The 19912-nt window shown below is 55.8% G+C and overlaps 1 protein-coding gene across 17 annotated transcripts in view; it reads left to right on the top strand.

The window, feature by feature from the left end:
- The window catches only part of Plch2 (phospholipase C, eta 2), an 80977-nt gene extending 61904 nt beyond the window's left edge, over positions 1–19073 (top strand). For 5 of the 17 annotated variants that reach the window (XM_011250270.1, XM_011250271.3, XM_011250268.1 and 2 more), the window contains 17 exons: positions 1291–1384; positions 1477–1740; positions 2003–2123; positions 3166–3337; positions 3628–3735; positions 5898–6056; positions 9165–9263; positions 9573–9655; positions 10806–10903; positions 10991–11173; positions 11392–11499; positions 12171–12295; positions 12374–12458; positions 12622–12768; positions 12991–13070; positions 15172–15973; positions 17223–19062. In XM_011250270.1, the coding sequence (XP_011248572.1) occupies positions 1291–1384; positions 1477–1740; positions 2003–2123; positions 3166–3337; positions 3628–3735; positions 5898–6056; positions 9165–9263; positions 9573–9655; positions 10806–10903; positions 10991–11173; positions 11392–11499; positions 12171–12295; positions 12374–12458; positions 12622–12768; positions 12991–13070; positions 15172–15973; positions 17223–18526 (4032 nt within the window). In that variant the 3' untranslated portion in view covers positions 18527–19062. Of the gene's footprint in view, positions 1–1290; positions 1385–1476; positions 1741–2002; positions 2124–3165; positions 3338–3627; positions 3736–5897; positions 6057–9164; positions 9264–9572; positions 9656–10805; positions 10904–10990; positions 11174–11391; positions 11500–12170; positions 12296–12373; positions 12459–12621; positions 12769–12990; positions 13071–13918; positions 16823–17222 lie in introns of those variants that run through there. The other 12 variants (XR_001784150.1, NM_001356470.1, NM_175556.5 and 9 more) reach the window with 12 other exon arrangements.

The raw sequence follows: 19912 nt of genomic DNA, 5'->3' as shown, positions 1-19912 counted from the left end.
AGATGGGAGGCCCAGCCCTCTGGAGAGAACACTTCCATAGACAATAGGGTAGCATGTGGTTCCCCACTGGGGCACTTTGAGGAACAGCTTCTTGGACTTATCTGCCAGGGTCTTCCTGGATCTTTTCCCAGGAGGAGGGCATGCTTTGGGGATTAGTTACTGGCTGGGACCTGCTCACAGCCCTCAGTTTTTTCCAGCTACATGCTCAGAGTCCCTCTTATAATGGTAGACCATGTCTCACCACAGCAGGAAGAGGACTAGGTAGCTGAATAGCAGCTGTGGGCTTGGGATTTGAGGTTTGAGTCCTGTCTCTGCCCAGGGTTACCTCCACAACACCATGGCTTACAGGGTTATTGCTAGACCCCACTTCACTCTATGAGGCTGGCCCAAATCCAACATCTTGGATTCTTTTCTGTTGCTGTGATAAAATAGACAGGCAAAAGCAACTTAAGAGAAATAGGGTTAATTTGGCCCACAATTCCAAGTTATAGTGCACTGTAGCCAGGAAGTCAGAGTCAGGAGCCTGAGGGAACTGGGTCTCCTGTAAGGAATGCACGTGTGCCATGCTTAGCTGGAATTCTCCGTCGTATGGTCCAGGATCCCCTTCCTGAGGGAACAGACCGGTTTTAGGGTTTTACTGCTGTGAACAGACACCATGACCAAGGCAACTCTTATAAGGACATCATTTAACTGGGCCTGGCTTACAGGTTCAGAGGTTCAGTCCATTATCATCAAGGCAGGAGCATGGCAGCATCCAGGCAGGCATGGTGCAGGAGGAGCTGAGAGATCTACATCTTTATCTGAAGGCTGCTAGTGGAAGACTGACTTCCAGGCAGCCAGAATGAGGATCTTAAAGCCCATGCCCACAATCACACACCTATTCCAACAAGGCCACACCTCCACTCCCTGGGCCAAGCATATTCAAACCATGACAAGGCCCATCCACAACATGGGTCTTCCTCCCTGATTAATATAATCAAGACAGTCCCCAACTCTTGTCCCCAAAGGCCAGCCTGATCTAGACAAGAAGTCTCACGGAGACCTCTTTCCCAAGCAATTCCACATTTTGCGAAATTGCCCGTTAACGCTCATCATTTTACCACACTACCCTTGGGATGGCCCCCACCTGCTTTCCCACCCTAATGTCATTGCCAGATGCCACCCTATGGCAGAGACAAGGGCAAGAGATGGTGACACTGGTGGGAGGAAGGGGGAACTGCCTGACTGACATAGACTACAGTCCATGCTATGAATGAGCTAGCCTGGGCTTGTGCCTCTGCTTTGGCCTAGATGAACGGTGTGACCCTGGAGAGCTGTCAGAACATCATTGAGCAGTTTGAGCCTTGCCTGGAAAATAAGAGCAAGGGGATGCTGGGGATTGATGGTGAGTGAGTGCTTCCCTCGGTTCTGCTGTCCCCGGGGAATGATGGGAAACTGCTGCGGCAGCTTGCACAGAGGATTCCACCTGCGGGGCAGGTAGTCGTGAGCCGAGCCCAGTGATGGAGATACACCACGGCGCTCCTGTGTACACCGCAGGCTTTACCAACTACACCCGGAGCCCCGCCGGTGACATCTTCAACCCTGAGCACAACAGAGTGCACCAAGACATGACGCAGCCGCTGAGTCACTACTTCATCACCTCGTCCCACAACACCTACCTCGTGGGTGACCAGCTCATGTCCCAGTCTCGGGTGGACATGTATGCCTGGGTCCTGCAGGCCGGCTGCCGCTGTGTGGAGGGTAAGAACATCTGGTCTCTGCCCTCCGGCACCAAGGAGCATTGTCTCCGCTGTAGACGGCACCTCCTTCAGGAAATGGGCTTGGACTAATGCCACAGGGGAGTCGTGAGCGGGGGAGAGTGGGGTCTCTGGCAGGGTCCCTTTTGTTCACCACTGAGAGGTCAGACATTGCCCCTCCCCCCATGCTTGGAGCCCAGGGACTAAGCCTCCCCAGGTTCACACAGCCAAGCCTCCAGGGCTAACTAGGATCTATTTGCCTACAGTGGACTGCTGGGACGGGCCCGATGGAGAACCCATTGTCCATCATGGCTACACTCTGACCTCCAAGATCCTTTTCAAAGATGTCATCGAAACCATCAACAAATACGCCTTCATCAAGAATGAGTGAGTGACTGGGTCTCCTGAGGGGTGTGGGGGGTGCTCCAGAGGCAGGCAGGGGAAAGGTATGCAGGGTCTGGATCTCTTGTCTCCTCCCCTTGTGTTTCCCAGTGGGCAGTGACTATGTTATGCAACTGATGAGTTTTGTTTAGAGGTTGTTCTTTGAGGAGAGTGGCAGGGGAGGAAATCCAGCCATGGGGGGTGGGAGGGAAGGTTACAGTATAGTAAGAATGGCAGGATGGTCAAGTGACTATAGCCTACCCACATACACACTGTGGCAATCTCTCATCTCAGTCACCCATGGAAGTGATGGCTCTATCACTAATTACCCCCAGGAAGCTACTCTGTGTCCAGACTCAATTCGCTGTCACTCAGCTGTGGCTGTGGACACTGTTGAAAAAAAAAATCCAATTTGGTTTCTGGAAATAGAAGACATTACCTTGGCTAAACAAGACTCCGAAGCGGAAAAGGAAGTGGTGAAGTGGAGAGACAGATGGATCTAGGAAACAGATGTGGTTTCAGGGGGTGTAGCAGGAGGGCTCTTGGGGGTGCAACTGAGGAGGTGTTGGGGCTCAGGGACAGCTGGAATATACAGATGTCCTATAGCCGACAGGGGGCTGCTTCTGTGAGCCAGCATCATCCTTCCAGGTATAGTGTTCCCTGTAAGGACCCCAGGGTCGTCCATTGTGTAGATCAAAGAGATTATATTTCTTACAGCTTATCCACTATTCCATAGTATTTCATGATGCCATATTCAAACCATGACTTTTTACTTTCCTAGAGTTTGTGGTCACCTTTGATTTCCCCCCCCCCCATGCTTTCTTTACTTGTCCCTAAAATTTCTCAGCTTCTCTCCCACCCATTTTATTTAATTTTTCAGAGTTATTGGTGGATCGCCTCTTAGAGCAGACGGCAGATCTTTTACCTAATTACTTAATTACCTATACCACAGTCAATGGTACAGATGGCCTGTATACCTACAGGTGTGGGGCTTAGTCAGCCTCTGAGGTCATGGCCTTCTCCCACTCCTCTTGTCTTGGGACCACAGGTACCCAGTGATCCTGTCCATTGAGAACCACTGTAGTGTTGTTCAGCAGAAGAAGATGGCCCAGTATCTGACTGACATCCTCGGGGACAAGCTGGACCTCTCCTCAGTGAGCAGCGAAGATGCCACCATGCTTCCATCTCCACAGATGCTCAAGGGCAAGATCCTGGTGAAGGTGAGGTTTCCAGGACCAGCATCATGACGGCTCTGGCCTGGGGCCAAGCTGGAGAATTACAGTATCTACGGGCAGACTGGGCGGGAGGGAGGTTCTCACTCTCAGGATGGCCGTGTCACCTTGAGCCACTTCCCTTGTGTGCCGCTGCGATAGCACCAACTGGTTGCATGGTTACAACCCACGTGTGGCCTGGAGTTCCAAGAGGGAACTTTACAAAGGCCTCCTCCCTATGGCGGCCGCTCCTGGTGGGTACCGGCCGCTGGATTCCCGTTATCTACCTCTTCCCCCAGGGGAAGAAGCTCCCTGCCAATATCAGTGAGGATGCAGAAGAAGGCGAAGTATCTGATGAGGACAGTGCTGATGAGATGGAGGATGACTGCAAGCTCCTCAATGGGGATGTGAGTGGGAGCCCAGGCTCTGCTTGTAGGGAACCTGGAGTTGGCCCCCAACACCCAAGACCAATTCTCAGCACAAAGGGGATTTATTTACCCCAGAGGGAGAGAGGGCAGGGAGTCAGAGACAAAGACAGGAGATGGAGGGTGAGGGAGAAGGGGAAGGGAACAAGGGAGGGGGCAAGGGGTATCTGTCCTGGGGGGCGGGGGGACAAAGGACTGCCTCTGGATAGAGAAGAGACAGACAGACAGACGTGGCCCATAGGCAAATGGTGGTTTACAAATGTAAAAAAATAAATACATATGAGAAACCCCGTGTTAGGATGAGATGTTTGATTTTAACTAGGCCTGTTAATTAGGTGAGTCAAATGGGGCTTTTGATTGCGGGACTTCAGTATTGTGATAGTTGGACCTTGGTGGTCAGCCTCAAGAGGAGGAAGTGGCCAAAAAAAAGGGAACAGACCTTGGTGGCTAGCCTTAGGAAAGTAATCTAATGGATTTTATCAAGGCAGAGGGAACTGGGGAGAAGGGCAAGGCCTGCCAGACCCAGGCTGGCCACGCTTAGGCTGGCTGGAGTCCCTTCAAGGGTGGGAAACCTATGGATGTGAGGAGCAGTCTCTTGTCCTGGTCACCAGGATCAGTGAGGAAGGTTGGCAGCAGGAAGAGAGGACATACGGTAAATGCTGTGGTGTACAAAGCCTCAGGCCCTAGGGAGGCAGAGGAAGGTGGATCTCTGTGAGATCGAGGCCAGCCCTGTTTACAAAGTGAATTCCAGGACAGCCAGGGCTATTGCACAGAGAAACCCTGCCTTGGAAGAGAAAGTAAGGAGTGGGGAGTGGGGGAGGGGACGGTGGAGGAGGGGGAGGGCCCTCGTGTCTATTATGCAGGCCAGCCACACACCTACTGTTTCCCCCTTCTGGTTTCCATTGCTAAGCTGACCTTGGATTTTGTCTGTGACGCTGAGACTTAACACTGAGGGGGTTCCACACCATTCCCACCCATACCCACACCTGTTCCTGCCATGCTTTAACTCAGAGCACCCCAGCTGCCTGGCCAAAGTCTGCCCTGTCCCTGCTGGCTGCTCAACACATATGGCGGACAGTGTGTGGGTCTCAGATCCTGTTATCTTCTGACGCCCTGACCTCCTCCTCTGGGGCAGAACCACACTACTTTAGGGATTGCACATATCTGGGTTTCAGTGCTGTCTACAGCTGCCCGGGGTCAATCACAGCCTCTGCGCTGAGAATCACAGGGTCTGTATAGGGACTGTGAGGACCGCAATGCTCTCAGTGGTCAGTGCTCATGACCAGCTACCCCATGCCCTGCACCAGAACCAACTCCAAGAGCCAGCTGCAGTGCTGAGACCTCCTGTGTGGCAACACGGACATCCCACAGAGCAGCTGGCCTGGCCCAGGGCTGAGGAGGGAGCCTGAGCTGTCGGGGTTGGTCCTCCGGGAGCTGAGTGGAGGAAGGCTTTGTAACTGACGTCTCTCTTCTGGGCATTGCTCATCCACTGCTTTCAGCCACTATGAGGCAGCAGAGACTTTATTGTCCCCCAAGGAGTCATCAGATGGGAAAATAATTGTGCAGAAGGCCTCCGGGCCAGCGCTGCCTAATTGTTTTAGAAAGCCCTGAGACAGCAGATTCTTCCTGCTTCCGGTGTGCCTGCTCATGTCTCTGGCTGGCCCAGGATGGTGGCAGAACTTAGGACTGACATCCTTAGTGGGGGTTACCCTATCCTGAGCATGCAGGGGGTCCTGATTGTCCCAGACTGAGGTCCTCCCTCAAGTGCTCCAACTACATCAGGGTCTCACTGAGCTTGTCCTGTCGGAGAGTGATGTCCCAGACTGAGGTCTCCCTTAAGTGCTGCAAGTACATCAGGGCCTCACTGCACACAGCTTGAGTTAGAGGTTCCTGTCCCTGTTGGCTGCTCAACATTTATGGCAGCCGCTGTGTGGGTCTCAGATCCTATGTTATGTTCCGAATGTCCCGACCTCCTCCTCTGGGGCCACACAACTTTAGGGACTACACGTATCTGGGTTTTAGCGCTGCCCATAGCTGCCTGGGGCAAACCACAGGCTCTGTGCTGAGAATCCCAGGGACTGTATAGGGACCGTGGGGCTGCTCTCTGGGATGGGGACAGACACTAACAGGCTGACCTGTGGCAGGCCTCCACCAATCGGAAGCGTGTGGAAAACATTGCAAAGAAGAAGCTGGATTCTCTGATCAAGGAGTCAAAGATCCGTGACTGTGAAGACCCCAATGACTTCTCTGTGTCCACACTATCCCCCTCTGGAAAGCTTGGGCGCAAAGCAGAGGCCAAGAAGGTGAGCCCTCTGCTGCTGACATGCATTTTTCCAACACCTCGTCTGTGAGCTGGGTGAGGACCCCAGAACATGTGGAAGTAGATAGATGTCTATGCACATACAGAACTGGTTGCAGAGGTATGTCTACAAATCTATCCATATACACACCTGTACCTTTCCATGTGCCAGTACACACACATAGCCCTGTACTTAAACACACATGTGCATAATGCTTATACATGTGCATACACACCTGCATGCACACCCATATAAACATACACCTCTGCATATACCTACACGCATACAAGTGCATATGCATGCTTGTGTGCTCATACCACACAACACTCACATGTGTGCACATAGCTGCACACATACCTGTACACACATACCTCCCTGCACACACCTATACAACATTCACACACCCGCATAGATGCCCGTGCACACTCATGCACACTAGCACAGTATCTGTATATGGGCAAGTATGCTCTTAGGGACCTAAGGTTTCTCTTGGAGGGACTTTGAGCATTGCATACCTTGGTGAGGGTTTCATGGGTGATGGAGGGATGGATAGACAGCAGGATCTCAGGGTCCAGGCAGTCCTGAGAGCTATCTGAAGCATCTTAGATATGTGTCGGTGTGCCGCTGTTGGGGAGCAGCAAGCCAGGCTTGAAGGACAGGCCAGCAGCTGGCTGTGGTGGCTGTGGAGCTGACCTTGCAGCTGAGTAAGGCATCTGCAGGGTGAGATGTCTGGAGAACCATCCCTCCACTCCCCTGCCCTTCCTTGCCACTGGCTCGATTCTAGCTGTTTCCAAGGCTCTTGGGAGGGCCGGAAGAGGACCTCTTCCAGAAGAACAGGATCTGCTCCTGCTGTGTTTTTAGAGGTGTGTTTGTTTCCACCCACAGCCCTAGAGAGCTCAGCACAGCTGATATGATAGTTCTGCAGGTGGCTCACACGGGTCCCGTGCACACGGCCTTCTCTTTATTTTTAGCTCCCAGACATTTGGGCAGGAGAATATAACCTGCCTGATGCTTTGCCCAGCCTCCATTAGTAGGGGGCTGAGTGGAGGTGGGGCCCTGTCACTGGTCCAACCCTGGTGAAAGTTAATAGGATCTCTGCTTTTCTTGGCCAACAAGAAGGACACCTGGGGCCAAGAGCACAGCTTGGCCCTTGCTATCTCATGTATGAATAACTGTGCTCAGAGAAAGCGTCTTGGAGGGAGAGAGGGGGAGGAGGGAGAAGAGGAGGGGGAGAGGGGGAGAAGGAGGAAGAGCTCTAGTATTGAGATACCCAGGTTGGAGAAGAAGTTTGTACCCCAAGCCTGACAGTATCACCAAGAGATGGGCAAGAGACGGGCAGAAAGGAAATGCATAATGAAGCTTGCTGAACTAGGGGCTTAAGAACTAAGGAATAGGGCACTGGTCATCCAGGGAGCTTCCTGGAGCATTGTCCAGGCAGAAAGGAGAATATCTGTGTGTACTTCTCTTGATTTGTGTGCATATTTTGATCATTCAAGTCATGGTGATGGCAACAATTTGGACATTACTTAAATAATTTAGATACATGTCAGCCTCATGGGATTCCCAACACATGAGTGAAGCTGCTAAGGCCTCTCCCACTACACGTCCCCAGATTGAGAGGAAAGTGGACTACCATTGCTGGGGGCTATCTGTGCAGGGCACAGATCAGAATGGTACCTTAGGCACTGGGAATCTGCCTCTGGCTCTGGACCTGGGAAGTCTGTGGACTGGAAGGGACTGGTTAACGTGGCTACTTTGGGCATTAGGAAAGGCCCAGCACATCTGCTCCTGACCCTTGAAGAGGGTAGAGGAGGGATTCAGGGTGAAGGCAGCTGGCAGGAGCTTCCGACCACCATCACATCAGTAAGATCTGCAACAGTAGTACCTGGTGATGCCAAGGCAGAGTGACTTAGACAGGAGAGAGCATGGGAAAGCATCAGCTGTTTTCTGAGGCCGTGGTAGAGAACTGAGATTTCTCTGTGGTCCAGGACCAAAGTAGGCTCTTTATAGCATCTCTAGACTGCCCACACACATGTGCAAGGGTGTGGATAAGTGTCCATAGTGCATGCAGGGGTGTGTACATACTGTGTGCTATATACAAGAGTCTATAATGTATATGGGAGTTCACAGTGGGTGCAGGGATCTGTGTGTATGCAAAGGCCCATATTATGTGCAGTGGTCCATGGTGTGTGCAGGTGTCTGTGGTATGTGCTGTGTCTAAGTTGTATGAAGAAGTGCCCATATGGATGTATAGGAGTGTCCTTGGGCTGCTGTGTAGGGCTGTCCATGGTGTGTACAGTAATGCCAGTGCTATGTGCAGATCTGACCTGTGCATACCAGGGGATTCACACCATGGTGTGTGGACAGTTCTCACCTGTATAGCATGGGGGCGCATGCTGCATCTATGCTCTCAACTGATCCCCATCTCCAGCAGGGTTCCCTAGCTATAGCTACACGGATCTAGTGTCTGTGATAGAAACTATCCTCTCCCCGGGCTAGGTAACAAGATGAAGTGAGGAAGCCCTGACTAGAGCTGTCCTGGGTTTCCAGGCATCTATGCAGGAGTCGTGTGGAGTGGGTAGTGATACCATAGTGGTCTGAGAGAAGCCAGTGTGCAGTACAGTTGCTCAGTGACTTTCATGTGAACAAGCGGATGGGGTCCTGGCTAGGGGTGTGCCTACCCTGTGCCCAGTGCATAGGCAGTCCTGCCCTGTGCTCCTCAGAGCAGTCAGCTGGCTGTATGCGGGATTATTCACTATTTGTGCGGCAGTAACAGGCTGGGGCATCAGGGCTTCAAAAAAGGATTACGTAAGTAGACTCGGCTGGAGAATATTCCAGATGCAAGCTGCATTTATTATGCAGTCTCTATCCACGATAAAGAAATTTGGAACTGATTACTTGAGTTTAAAACCACACACCACGGGAGGCCCAACTCTTCGGGCCTCTTCCTGGCAGCTGTGCCTGACCCTCCCCCCCCACCCCAAATCAGCACCTTGCCTCCAGGCCTGGTCAAACCCGCCTCCTTCAGAAAGGCTTTCTGGGGCCACCAGGGAGCTATCCTGCCTTCCTTAGGTGGTTAGAGGTTGGGTTCAACTTCTATCTGTCTCTCAGGGTCAGAGCAAGGTTGAGGAAGACGTGGAGGCCGGGGAAGACAGCGGGGTGAGCAGGCAGAATAGCCGCCTCTTCATGAGCAGCTTCTCCAAGCGCAAGGTAAGCAGAGGCCCTGGCTCAGGCATCCCATGTGGCTCTACCACCATCCCTGTTTGTTCGCAGAGGTTGGGGTCAGGTCCCTAAGGTAGGAGCTCTGGCTACTGCCTTCCCTTGGCCCATACTGGCCAGTGTCTGAGATTCCGACCCCGAGAGTCCCAAGAGTCCCCCAGGGCCAGGGCACTGCAGATATCTCTGTGGGCCAATTGGGTAGAAGCCCAGGAACCTAGGCTGATAGCCCCTACCCCGCACCTCCTGGTCTTTTACATGTCCTGGCTTGGTCTCAGGCCACAATTCCACTTCCCCACACAGAAAAAAGGCAGCAAGATAAAGAAGGTGGCCAGCGTGGAAGAGGGGGACGAGACCCTGGACTCCCCAGGAAGCCAGAGCCGAGGGTCAGTGCCCTGCCCAGTGCATGTGTGCATGCGTGCAAGTCCTGCCCAGTCCCAGGGAGCTGTCCCCAAGTGCTAAGCAGAGATGGGTGGCTGGTATGGGAATCCGTGAACACTTAAGCAGGTAATGAGAAAGTGGAACTGTCCAGGCAGCAGCAGAAAGCACAGGGTGAGCCTAGCTTAGGTACTAGGCCAGCAGGGCTCCTGAGGGTCCCTCAGAGTCTCTTGGGCATAGGCACTGCCTGACTAACCAGACCTTAGCTCCCACCTCCTCTTACAAAGTGCTCCCCCCCCCCCCAGCTTCATGTTCCCTCCATGGGTAGAGTCTGTCTATCTCTGTGCCTCCTATACCCTACGAGAGTGTCAGGTATTCTGGGGTAGCACCAGTCTGCTTGCTTCCCACAGCACCTTTGTGGTCCACACTGCTAATGCATCTTGGAGCTCGTCTTCCCCACAGGAGGGCCCTTCTGATCCCATATTCCCCACTCCTGCCTTTCCCCTCCATTTTCCTCTCCAGGCCTTGCTCTCACATCTGTCTGTCTGTGTCACACCCAGTCTCTCCCCACCTACGTGTCTGCAGTCCCAGCTGTGCCTTGCCACACTGCTAAGACATTACATTCCTTGTCACTGGCCTGCCTCTTCTCTATGACCTAGTCTTTCTAGTGCGTGCCTTCCCAGAACCTTTCAGAAGCTCACGTTTTTCAGAACATCCCTTGGCTGAGCAGGAATCCCCAGCACCCATCTGGTTCATGTTCAAGGGCACCCAGGGTTTTTGTTCCAAAGATCCCATGATGGCATCAGAGCAGCCCACACCTAGCTGTCACATCTCTGTTACCTCATCACTGATAGGGTTGGCCTGTCCCAGACTCCTGTGAGATTACCTTGGATACCAGGGTAGTAGAAACACTGAACAGAGCAGAGGGTCAAGCTACCAGGACACTGGAAGGTTAGAGTAGGGGGTACCTGTCTGCTGGGAGTGCAATGGATCTTAACTATTGTTTACAAGTCCCAGGTTGCCTGGGACATATGATTTGGGGAACAGATGGACCTGTACAGGCCCTGGAGCCTGAATCGAAGAACAGGAAGGCTGGCTGGGACTGGCTGGGAGGGGCATAGCCACAGGGTCCTGAATAGCCTTGCCGCACCCTCGTAGGACTGCCCGGCAAAAGAAGACCATGAAGCTGTCACGAGCCCTCTCGGACCTAGTGAAATATACCAAGTCTGTGGGGACCCATGACGTGGAGATAGAGGGTGAGGGCCACGTGTGGGGTGGGGCCAGGCAGGTCAGCTGTGGGGTGCGGGCCGTGTGTGCTCACACCTGGCTGGTCTGTGCCCCAGTGGTATCTAGCTGGCAGGTGTCGTCCTTCAGTGAGACCAAGGCCCATCAGATCCTGCAGCAGAAGCCCACCCAGTACCTGCGCTTCAACCAGCACCAGCTCTCGCGCATATACCCCTCCTCCTACCGTGTGGACTCCAGCAACTACAATCCACAACCCTTCTGGAACGCTGGTTGCCAGATGGGTGCGTGCAGGCATGTGGTTCAGGGTGGGATGGTGAGGAGAGCCATCTCTGAAAGCCTTTAGCAACCAGGGTTGGGCCTTCCAGACCCTAGGCTGGCATGAGAGGCATCCTGTCTGCCCCTGCACTTGCAGCATGTATGCTGGGCTTTCAGCCCCAGAACCCATACAGAAGAGCGTATGAACATCACTGACCTGCCTGGGTTTCTGTCTTCCCTTCAGTTGCCCTGAACTACCAGTCAGAGGGGCGGATGCTACAGCTGAACAGGGCCAAGTTCAGCGCCAACGGTGACTGTGGCTACGTGCTCAAACCCCAGTGCATGTGCCAGGGTGAGGGACTCAGGCTCGGGGGTGGGGTGGGGGCTCCCATGAGACGACCCTGGATACTGGGGTGGTGGGTAAACAGAGCAGAGGGGAGGGTCAGTCTGAGACTGAGCTGCCTGGATACTGGAGAGTTAGAATGGGGTACCTGCTTACTGGTGTGTGTGTGTGTGTGTGTGTGTGTGTGTGTGTGTGTGTGTGTGCAGTGAATTCTATGCCAAGGACCCCCGAGGGTGGGAGTTAGGAAGCGCCTCTGTTGGGCCCTGGAATCCAGGCTGCATGAGACTTGGGAGCAGCACTTGTCTGAGGTCCTGGTATGCTCCAGGAGATGCAGGTCCAGGTGCTGGACCTTAGTCCCTGAAAGGGACTAAGGATGCTCAGGAGCCATTTCTGTCCCATGGGCTTTCCCCGGCGTGCTGTACAGGTTTCTGTCTGCACAGCGCCTTTTCATTACACTTCTTGGCTGCACTGAGCTGTGTTTCCATGCATGGTACGCCCTTGACATTAGCAGCCTGACCACCCTGTGATCCGGGTCTCCTGCCCACTCCAGTGCAGCTATCCTGTCCCAGGCCAAAGCTTTCTGACCCTTCCCTAAGGCTCTTTTTCACCAGAGCCCCACAGACCAACAGGTAGGGGTGTGGTGTCAGCTGTGTACTTGGCTCACACCTGCATCCTCTCAGGTGTCTTCAACCCCAACTCGGAGGATCCCCTGCCGGGGCAGCTCAAGAAGCAGCTGGCCCTGAGGATCATCAGTGGCCAGCAGCTGCCCAAACCACGGGACTCGGTGCTGGGCGACCGTGGGGAGGTAGGGGCAAGCCTGCGTGGGTGAGGTGGGTGGTGGGAGGGCTTGGGATTCCAGTGCCACCCCTCACCCTGTCTCTAGATCATCGACCCCTTCGTGGAGGTGGAGGTCATTGGGCTCCCCGTGGACTGCAGCAAGGAGCAGACCCGAGTGGTGGACGACAACGGTGAGGGCTCCCGCCAAAGTGGGTGAGGGCTTCAGACACCAGCCAGTGCCCAAGTCCCTCGTAGGATACGGGCACTGCTGGGTGCCCAGTGCCCTGTCCACTCTGCGGCTCCTTAGGTGCCAGTCGTCTCTGGACCTGCTGATCCTTTCTTCGCTATCTCCAGGATTCAACCCCATGTGGGAGGAGACACTGGTGTTCACCGTGCACATGCCAGAGATTGCGCTTGTACGCTTCCTGGTCTGGGACCATGACCCCATTGGACGTGACTTCATCGGCCAGAGGACACTAGCCTTCAGCAGCATAATGCCAGGTAAGGAGGCTGGGCGAGGTTCAATGTTTGCCAGCGTTCCCCGTCCGTGTTCCCCAGGAGCTCCTAACTAGCTTAAGACACAGGAAGGGGGCCCAGCCTCTTCCTCCTATGCACAGGAGGCTCCCTGGTCCTACTCAAGGCCCAGACACCTTTGAGGAAAGTGTGGGTTGGCAGGGTGAGGAGATGTTGGAACCTTGATGACTCGTGACCCTATTGCTCCAGGCTACCGGCATGTGTACCTAGAAGGGATGGAAGAGGCCTCTATCTTTGTTCATGTGGCTGTCAGTGACATTAGTGGTAAGGTGAGTATTACCTCCTGGGCCTCACATAGCCACAGGGAGGATAGGACCAGCCCCCTCGTTCCCACCCTGTCCCCTTCTGGGGCTATGGCCTGGCATTCACTTCTCTGGGTCCCTTCCTTAGTTTGTGATGTGGGGTACTGGGGGATGCTGACCCTGGAGCCTTCTAGTGCTATCTCCATGTCCCAGGGGGGCTTCGGGAATCCAAGTGTGCTAAGTGTCCCCGTCCTGGGATGGGACGCCCTGGCCACTGTCTCCCTGCTGTCCTGGGATGGGGTGCCCTGGTACCTGCCTCCCTGTCCTCTGTCTGTTACCAGTCCTAGTTTCCCTCAGTAGCCTCTGATGTCCTGTACATCTGGGGACGCTGACTGCTTGGATTCTTGGCAAGGGTAGAGCGCCATGACCCCTCCCGTGGCTTTCCTTGTCCTGAGTGACACATCCCTCTGCATTTCTGTTTCCTCAAAGGGATCTACATACATTTATTTGCCCACTATCTGGAACCTCAGGTCCCTATCCCATGTACCCCCCGCCCCAGGCCAGAACAGAAAGTGTTCTCAGTCTATGGAGTCTAGCTGCTAGGGCTCTAAGGGAGGCCCTGGGGTACAACTTGGTGCAACCAACCCTTCGGGGCCTGTAACCACACAGTGAGTGAGGGGGTCCTGCTGGGCCCAGCACCAGCTCTCTGGTAGCATCATGGGTCCAGAGGTACTAAAAGTGTCCCCTTACTTGCCACCACCCATCCATCTATCCTATGTCTGCCTCTCTCTGAGGGCCATCCCTGGCTGGGTAGGCCCTGCTCTGGCCACCACGGCCACCTCACCTGCCTTCACTCTGTCTCTTTGGTCTTGCAGTGGGCTTCTCTATGTCCCAAGTCTACTTTTAGAAGCTCAGCCTTGTTAGGAGTCTCAAAGGTACCCGGCGCCGCGGGACGGTGTAGCCCGCCGCCCCACCTGCATGCCAGGCCGCGCCCATTAGCATCCGTGATACTTGGTAGCATTTTGGAGACTGTCAGCTCATGTGACATGGATCATGACACGTTTCTGGGGTCCCCTGGGCCATCCTCAGCCAGAGAGTGGCATTTACGAGGCAGATCCAGGATTCAGCCAAAGCCAAGGACCTATCCTCCTATCCTGTCCTCACCCTGTGCACCTTCTGCCCTTCCCCATGACTGTAGGTCTCTCTGCACAGCCTTGCAGCTCCTCTGCCGTCCTGTCCTCTCTACCTGCCTACACTGTCAGTTACTGGCCCCTCTAGCTCTCTCCTCTGTGTATGCTAGGATCTGAGTTAGGGTTGGGGGCAGGGGTACCCAGCGGGCGCTCCAGCTCGAATCCTGGATCTCCTTCTAAATGGCTTTCCAACCACATTGACCAAATTGCACTGGATTTGGGATCTTGAATCAGGAAGCTGATTCAAGTGCTGGCCACTCTATTGCCTCCGCAGAGGGGCCCCTGGCCGCCAGGCCCTGGGCTGCTCCAACGCACGAGCACGGCCCGTCATGGGGGTGGGTGGGCGTTGTTGGTGGGATGCAGGGGTGTGTGGCATGTAAGGATCCCTATGGCCTCTGTCCTCTTAAGAGGTGGCCACAGATCCTCTCCAGCAGTGATCTATGCAGAGGGGAATGCAGGAGGGGACTGGGCAGAAGCTGGCTGTGGCCTGATGCTGGTTACGTACGTGTTGAGCCAGTTGAGGGCCTCAGGAACTCATGGGGCCCCGAGTGCAAGCTGGCCTGGAGGAAGGAGTCTGCCTGGGGGAGTTCAACAAGGCTTCCTAGAAAGGCAGCCCTCTAGGAGGGAGGAGAGGCTCCTGGGAAGTAGGGAGGCAGAGGCCAACGGAGAGCAGGCCTTCCAGGCTGCTGGGCAGGTCACGGTGAGTGCAACCATGGTGATGGCAGACCCCGACTTTTCTTCCCCCTAGATCTGGGGCTACAGTCCTCAGTTCCTCAAGGCTGGGACAAGTGGGTGGCTACAGGTCCATGGTAGCTACAGGTCCATGGTAGCTACAGGTTCAGAACACCCGCTGGAGAGCCAGTTCCCCGCTTGAAGCTTGAAGCCACACCTGGGTCAGGTGGGCCAGGCACCGGCTATGTGGGCTCCTTTTCTTGCAGGTCAAGCAGACTCTGGGTCTAAAAGGTCTCTTCCTCCGAGGCACAAAGCCAGGCTCGCTGGACAGTCATGCTGCTGGACAGCCCCTCCCCCGGCCCTCCGTTAGCCAGAGGCTCCTGCGGCGCACGGCCAGTGCCCCGACCAAAAGCCAGAAGCCAAGTCGCAAGGGCTTCCCAGAGCTGGCCCTGGGCACACAGGACGCAGGCTCCGAGGGGGCAGCTGATGACGTGGCACCCTCTAGCCCCAACCCAGCTCTGGAGGCCCCTACTCAAGAGAGGTCAGGCAGCAGCAGCCCCCGAGGTAAGGCACCAGGAGGAGAAGCAACAGAAGAGAGGACACTGGCACAGGTGCGGTCCCCAAATGCCCCCGAAGGCCCTGGACCTGCAGGGATGGCCGCCACATGCATGAAGTGTGTGGTGGGCTCCTGCGCCGGTATGGACGTTGAGGGCCTTCAAAGGGAGCAACAACCCAGCCCTGGGCCTGCAGGCAGCCACATGGCCATCAGCCATCAGCCCAGGGCCCGGGTAGATTCACTGGGGGGCCCTTGCTGCAGCCCAAGTCCTCGAGCCACCCCAGGGAGAAGCAAAGAGGCCCCCAAGGGTCCTAGGGCTCGGCGCCAGGGTCCAGGCGGCGGCTCTGTGTCCTCGGACTCCAGCAGCCCAGACAGCCCAGGCAGCCCCAAGGTGGCCCCCTGCCAGCCGGAGGGTGCTCACAGGCAGCAGGGGGCGCTGCAGGGAGAGATGAACGCCTTGTTCGTTCAAAAGCTGGAGGAGATCAGGAGTCATTCCCCCATGTTCTCCACCGGTAAGGCCTGCCGTTCCGCTGCATCCCATGCTCTCTACACCTGGCATGCCTAGGCGGTCCGTGCCTGCCTGCCGCTCTCTGCTTCATTTGTCCGTCAGCTTAGCTGTGGCCTGTCTGCCTCAGATCCCCACCCCTGCCCTAATGGCCCTGTACTTTGTGGGGGCGGGGGTGGGGGAAGAGGGCTGCTCGAGTCATCAAGGCATTTCTGAGAGCTGCTTGCTGAGGAACCCAGGGATATCCAGCCAGCCCTCAGCAAGGGCTTCCCTGGTGCCTGCTGGCTGCCCTGACTGGCTGCTCTGATGGCCTACCTTCCTAGGTCTGAAAAGATCCCAGCTCTTAGCCCTGCCTCCCCCCACCCCCACCCCCAAGGGTCAGATGCAAGAATGACTCTGCCTTTCGGTCCTATGGGAGCCTGCTGTCAATTGGTGGTGGTACCTCAGGGTATCCCCTCTTGGAGACTCCTCAGAGACCAGGGGAGAAGGTGCTTAGAACTGAGGTCTGGGCCTCAGAGCTTAGGGGGAGCAGCTTCCAGGGACCTGCATTGTCCAAATGTCACTAAGCCTTTTTGTGACCCTCCTTCCTGGCTGACACTTCCTGACCTTGGAGTGTGAGGGAACTGGTCTGAGCTGGTTACTGAGCTCTAGCCTGGGCAGAGGGAGGTCCCTGGAGTCTGCCTGCTTCCATTGTATTCCCCCCGACCCCCGCTCCTGCCCAGCATTGTTGTCCATCTGTCCATCTGCCAGTGCCCCACCACCACCACCACCACCACCAATACACTGACTGTGTTCTCCTTTCTGTCCCTGCTCCGTGCTGCTTCCATAGTTAGGGATTGAGACCTGCGAGTGCCAGGTAACAAACAGGCCTGAGCCCTATGTGTCCCCATGATGTCCCAGTCCAAGGAGGACTAGGCCTGGCCTGCCCTTGCCCCATGGAGCCTGTGTGAGGCCCAGGCATGACTCCAGCCTTAGCGGGGTGGGGTACTCTTGAGTGTCACAGTACATGTGTATAAATGGAAAAGCCTGGTTGCTGGGATATCCTGGGGTGGACTGGTGGTCCCTACCCTTGGCTCAGGGGGTCAGGATCGGGTGCTGATTAATGAGATTCATATTCCCCCATCTCTCTCCCCCCTCCCTCCCTCCCTCCCTATCCCTTTTCTGTTTCTTGATTCTCCCCATGTCTGTCTTTAATCTGTCTGCCCTTTCTATATCTACCTCTCCGCCTCTTGTCTCCCGTCCCTCTTTCCCCACAGATACTCGCCTCTTCCCCCTGCAGCGGCCCATCTCCCCCCTGTGCAGCCTGGAACCCATTGCCGAGGAACCAGCCCTGGGCCCTGGCCTCCCGTTACAGGCAGCTGCCCCCACAGGTCCATCTCAGGAAGGGTCCCAGTGCCCTGTAGGCCTGGGAGCCAAAGTGACCAGCTCCCAGCAGACATCTCTGGGAGCTTTTGGAACCCTCCAGCTCAGGATTGGGGGCGGTAGGGAAAACGAAGAGCCACCCCTCAGGCCACACAATGGTGGGATCTCCAGCGGGCCACGTGAGGGGACTTCTGGAAGACAGACAGACAGCAAGAGCCGCTCCCGGGTCCCGGGCCACTTGCCAGTGGTTAGGAGGGCCAAGAGTGAGGGCCAGGTGCTCTCGGAGCTCTCTCCCACACCTGCAGTGTACTCGGATGCCACGGGCACTGACAGGTTATGGCAGCGGCTGGAGCCTGGGAGCCACAGGGACAGTGTCTCCTCATCCTCCAGCATGTCCTCCAACGACACCGTCATAGACCTATCACTGCCCAGCCTCGGCCTCTGCCGCAGCCGAGAGAGCATTCCAGGGGTCTCTCTTGGACGCCTAACCTCACGGCCCTGCTTAGCCTCAGCTGCCCGTCCTGACCTGCCTCCTGTGACCAAGAGCAAATCGAACCCCAACCTGCGGGTTGCGGGTGGGCTGCCTACTGCACCCGACGAGCTGCAGCCCCGGCCTCTTGCCCCGCGGCTGACCGGCCACCATCCACGGCCACCGTGGCATCACCTCACCCTGGTGGGCCTGCGGGACTGCCCAGTGTCTGCTAAGTCCAAGAGTCTGGGAGACCTGACAGCTGACGACTTTGCTCCCAGCTTTCAGGGCAGCACCAGCAGCCTGAGCTGCGGCCTAGGCTCCCTGGGTGTGGCGCATCAGGTGCTGGAGCCGGGAATACGGCGAGATGCTCTCACGGAGCAGCTACGCTGGCTCACCGGCTTCCAGCAGGCTGGGGACATCACGTCGCCCACCAGCTTGGGCCCAGCTGGGGACGGGTCTGTAGGGGGCCCCAGCTTCCTGAGGCGTTCCTCCTCTCGGAGCCAGAGCCGCGTGCGCGCTATTGCCAGCCGAGCCCGCCAAGCGCAGGAGCGCCAGCAGAGGCTGAGAGGCCAGGACTCACGGGGTCCCCCAGAGGAGGAGCGGGGCACCCCTGAGGGTGCCTGTTCTGTAGGCCATGAGGGCTGTGTGGATGTGCCAATGCCTGCCAAGGGAGCCCCTGAGCAGGTGTGTGGTGCTGCTGATGGCCAGCTGCTGCTCAGGCTCTGACCCTGCCTGATGATTCCAACTCTGTACCTTCCCTGAGACTGCCTGCAGGGGGGAGGGGGTGGGGGCTGGCCTCAACCCGACCTTTGCTCAGGAAATGAAGCCACTGGGTCCCCAAAGCTGTTACGCCCATTCTTCTGTCTGTGGAAGACCCAGTAGCCTCCCCTTCAACCTTAGCTGTCCTCTTGTCTCTGATCTTGGGAAGCAAGAAACAGCATTGTCCACCTGTCCTTCTGGGTGGTTCCCACGTTTTAAGATACATAAATAGATATTTAACTTTTTAGAACCAAAACTTACAGTCAAATGGCTCTGCGTCCTTCCCCACTGGTCTGCCTGGTGTCTGGCCCTGTGGTGTGTGCTGAGTGTTTTCTTCTACCTGCTGTGTGCTTGTATCCCGGAATGCCTGTGACACACCCACAACTGCTAGGATGTTTGTCCCTGTCCCCTACTCCACTGTGCACCGGGCTTGTTTTGAACAAACCACACAGCAATTGTGTAAATTTGGGAACACAACTCCAATAAACGCATCAGGCCTGTTCTGTGTGGCTCACCTGCTCCGCTACGGCTCTTACAGCCGCTCTGTCCTCACGGGGCAGAGAGGAGTCTTCTGGGGTAGGCCTAGGTAACTCCCCAAGGGAGCATGCTTGAGTCCCCAGCCAAAGTCTCCACTGTGGGAGCTGTGCTCCTGGAGCTAGAGGACAGGATTCCAGGGCCATTCATCTTCCTGGAAGCTGTGGTGCCCTTACAGGCGAGGCCTTAGGTCCTGGGACCTTGAAACCTTCGGTTGACTCAGGCAGCTCCACCCAGCCCTGCTAGGAAAGGCCTGCCTCTGCCTCTGCCTCTGGGGAAGAGGACTTCTCTGCCCTCACTGTTCTCCTGATATGGGCAGGGCTTGTGACAAACGGTTTGAGCTCAGCAAGGGGGGGGGGGGGGCAGGGAGGCGGTTAGTGCTGCTTGTCTGGAGTCCAGCAAGACCTCTTGCTTTTTTTTTTTTTTTTTTTCCCCGAGACAGGGTTTCTCTGTGTAGCCCTGGATGTCCTGGAACTCACTCTGTAGACCAGGCTGGCCTTGAACTCAGTAATCTGCCTGCCTCTGCCTCCCAAGTGCTGGGATTAAAGGCGCGCGCCACCACTGCCCGGTCCTCTTGCTTCTTTAACCTGTTGTACATCAGGCATGTGGCCACTGTGGCTTGAGCAGAAATACACGGAGGGCAGACTTGCTGCCTGGGGCCAGTGAGAGGCCTCAGCCTGAAGAATCTCGGCGCCAGCTTGACGACCAGCATCTTACAGTGGGGTAGACCCCATGCGTATGACAGGGCTGCAGGCAAAGGCAGGGTCATGGGCCTGGTCTTTCTTTCTGCTGGCTGAGAAAGGGTCGAAGGTTGCAGGT

The sequence above is a fragment of the Mus musculus genome, chromosome 4 (genome assembly GCF_000001635.26).
Source record: "Mus musculus strain C57BL/6J chromosome 4, GRCm38.p6 C57BL/6J".
In the NCBI taxonomy this organism is placed as follows: domain Eukaryota; kingdom Metazoa; phylum Chordata; class Mammalia; order Rodentia; family Muridae; genus Mus; species Mus musculus.
This window is presented reverse-complemented; position numbering and strand designations above follow the sequence as displayed.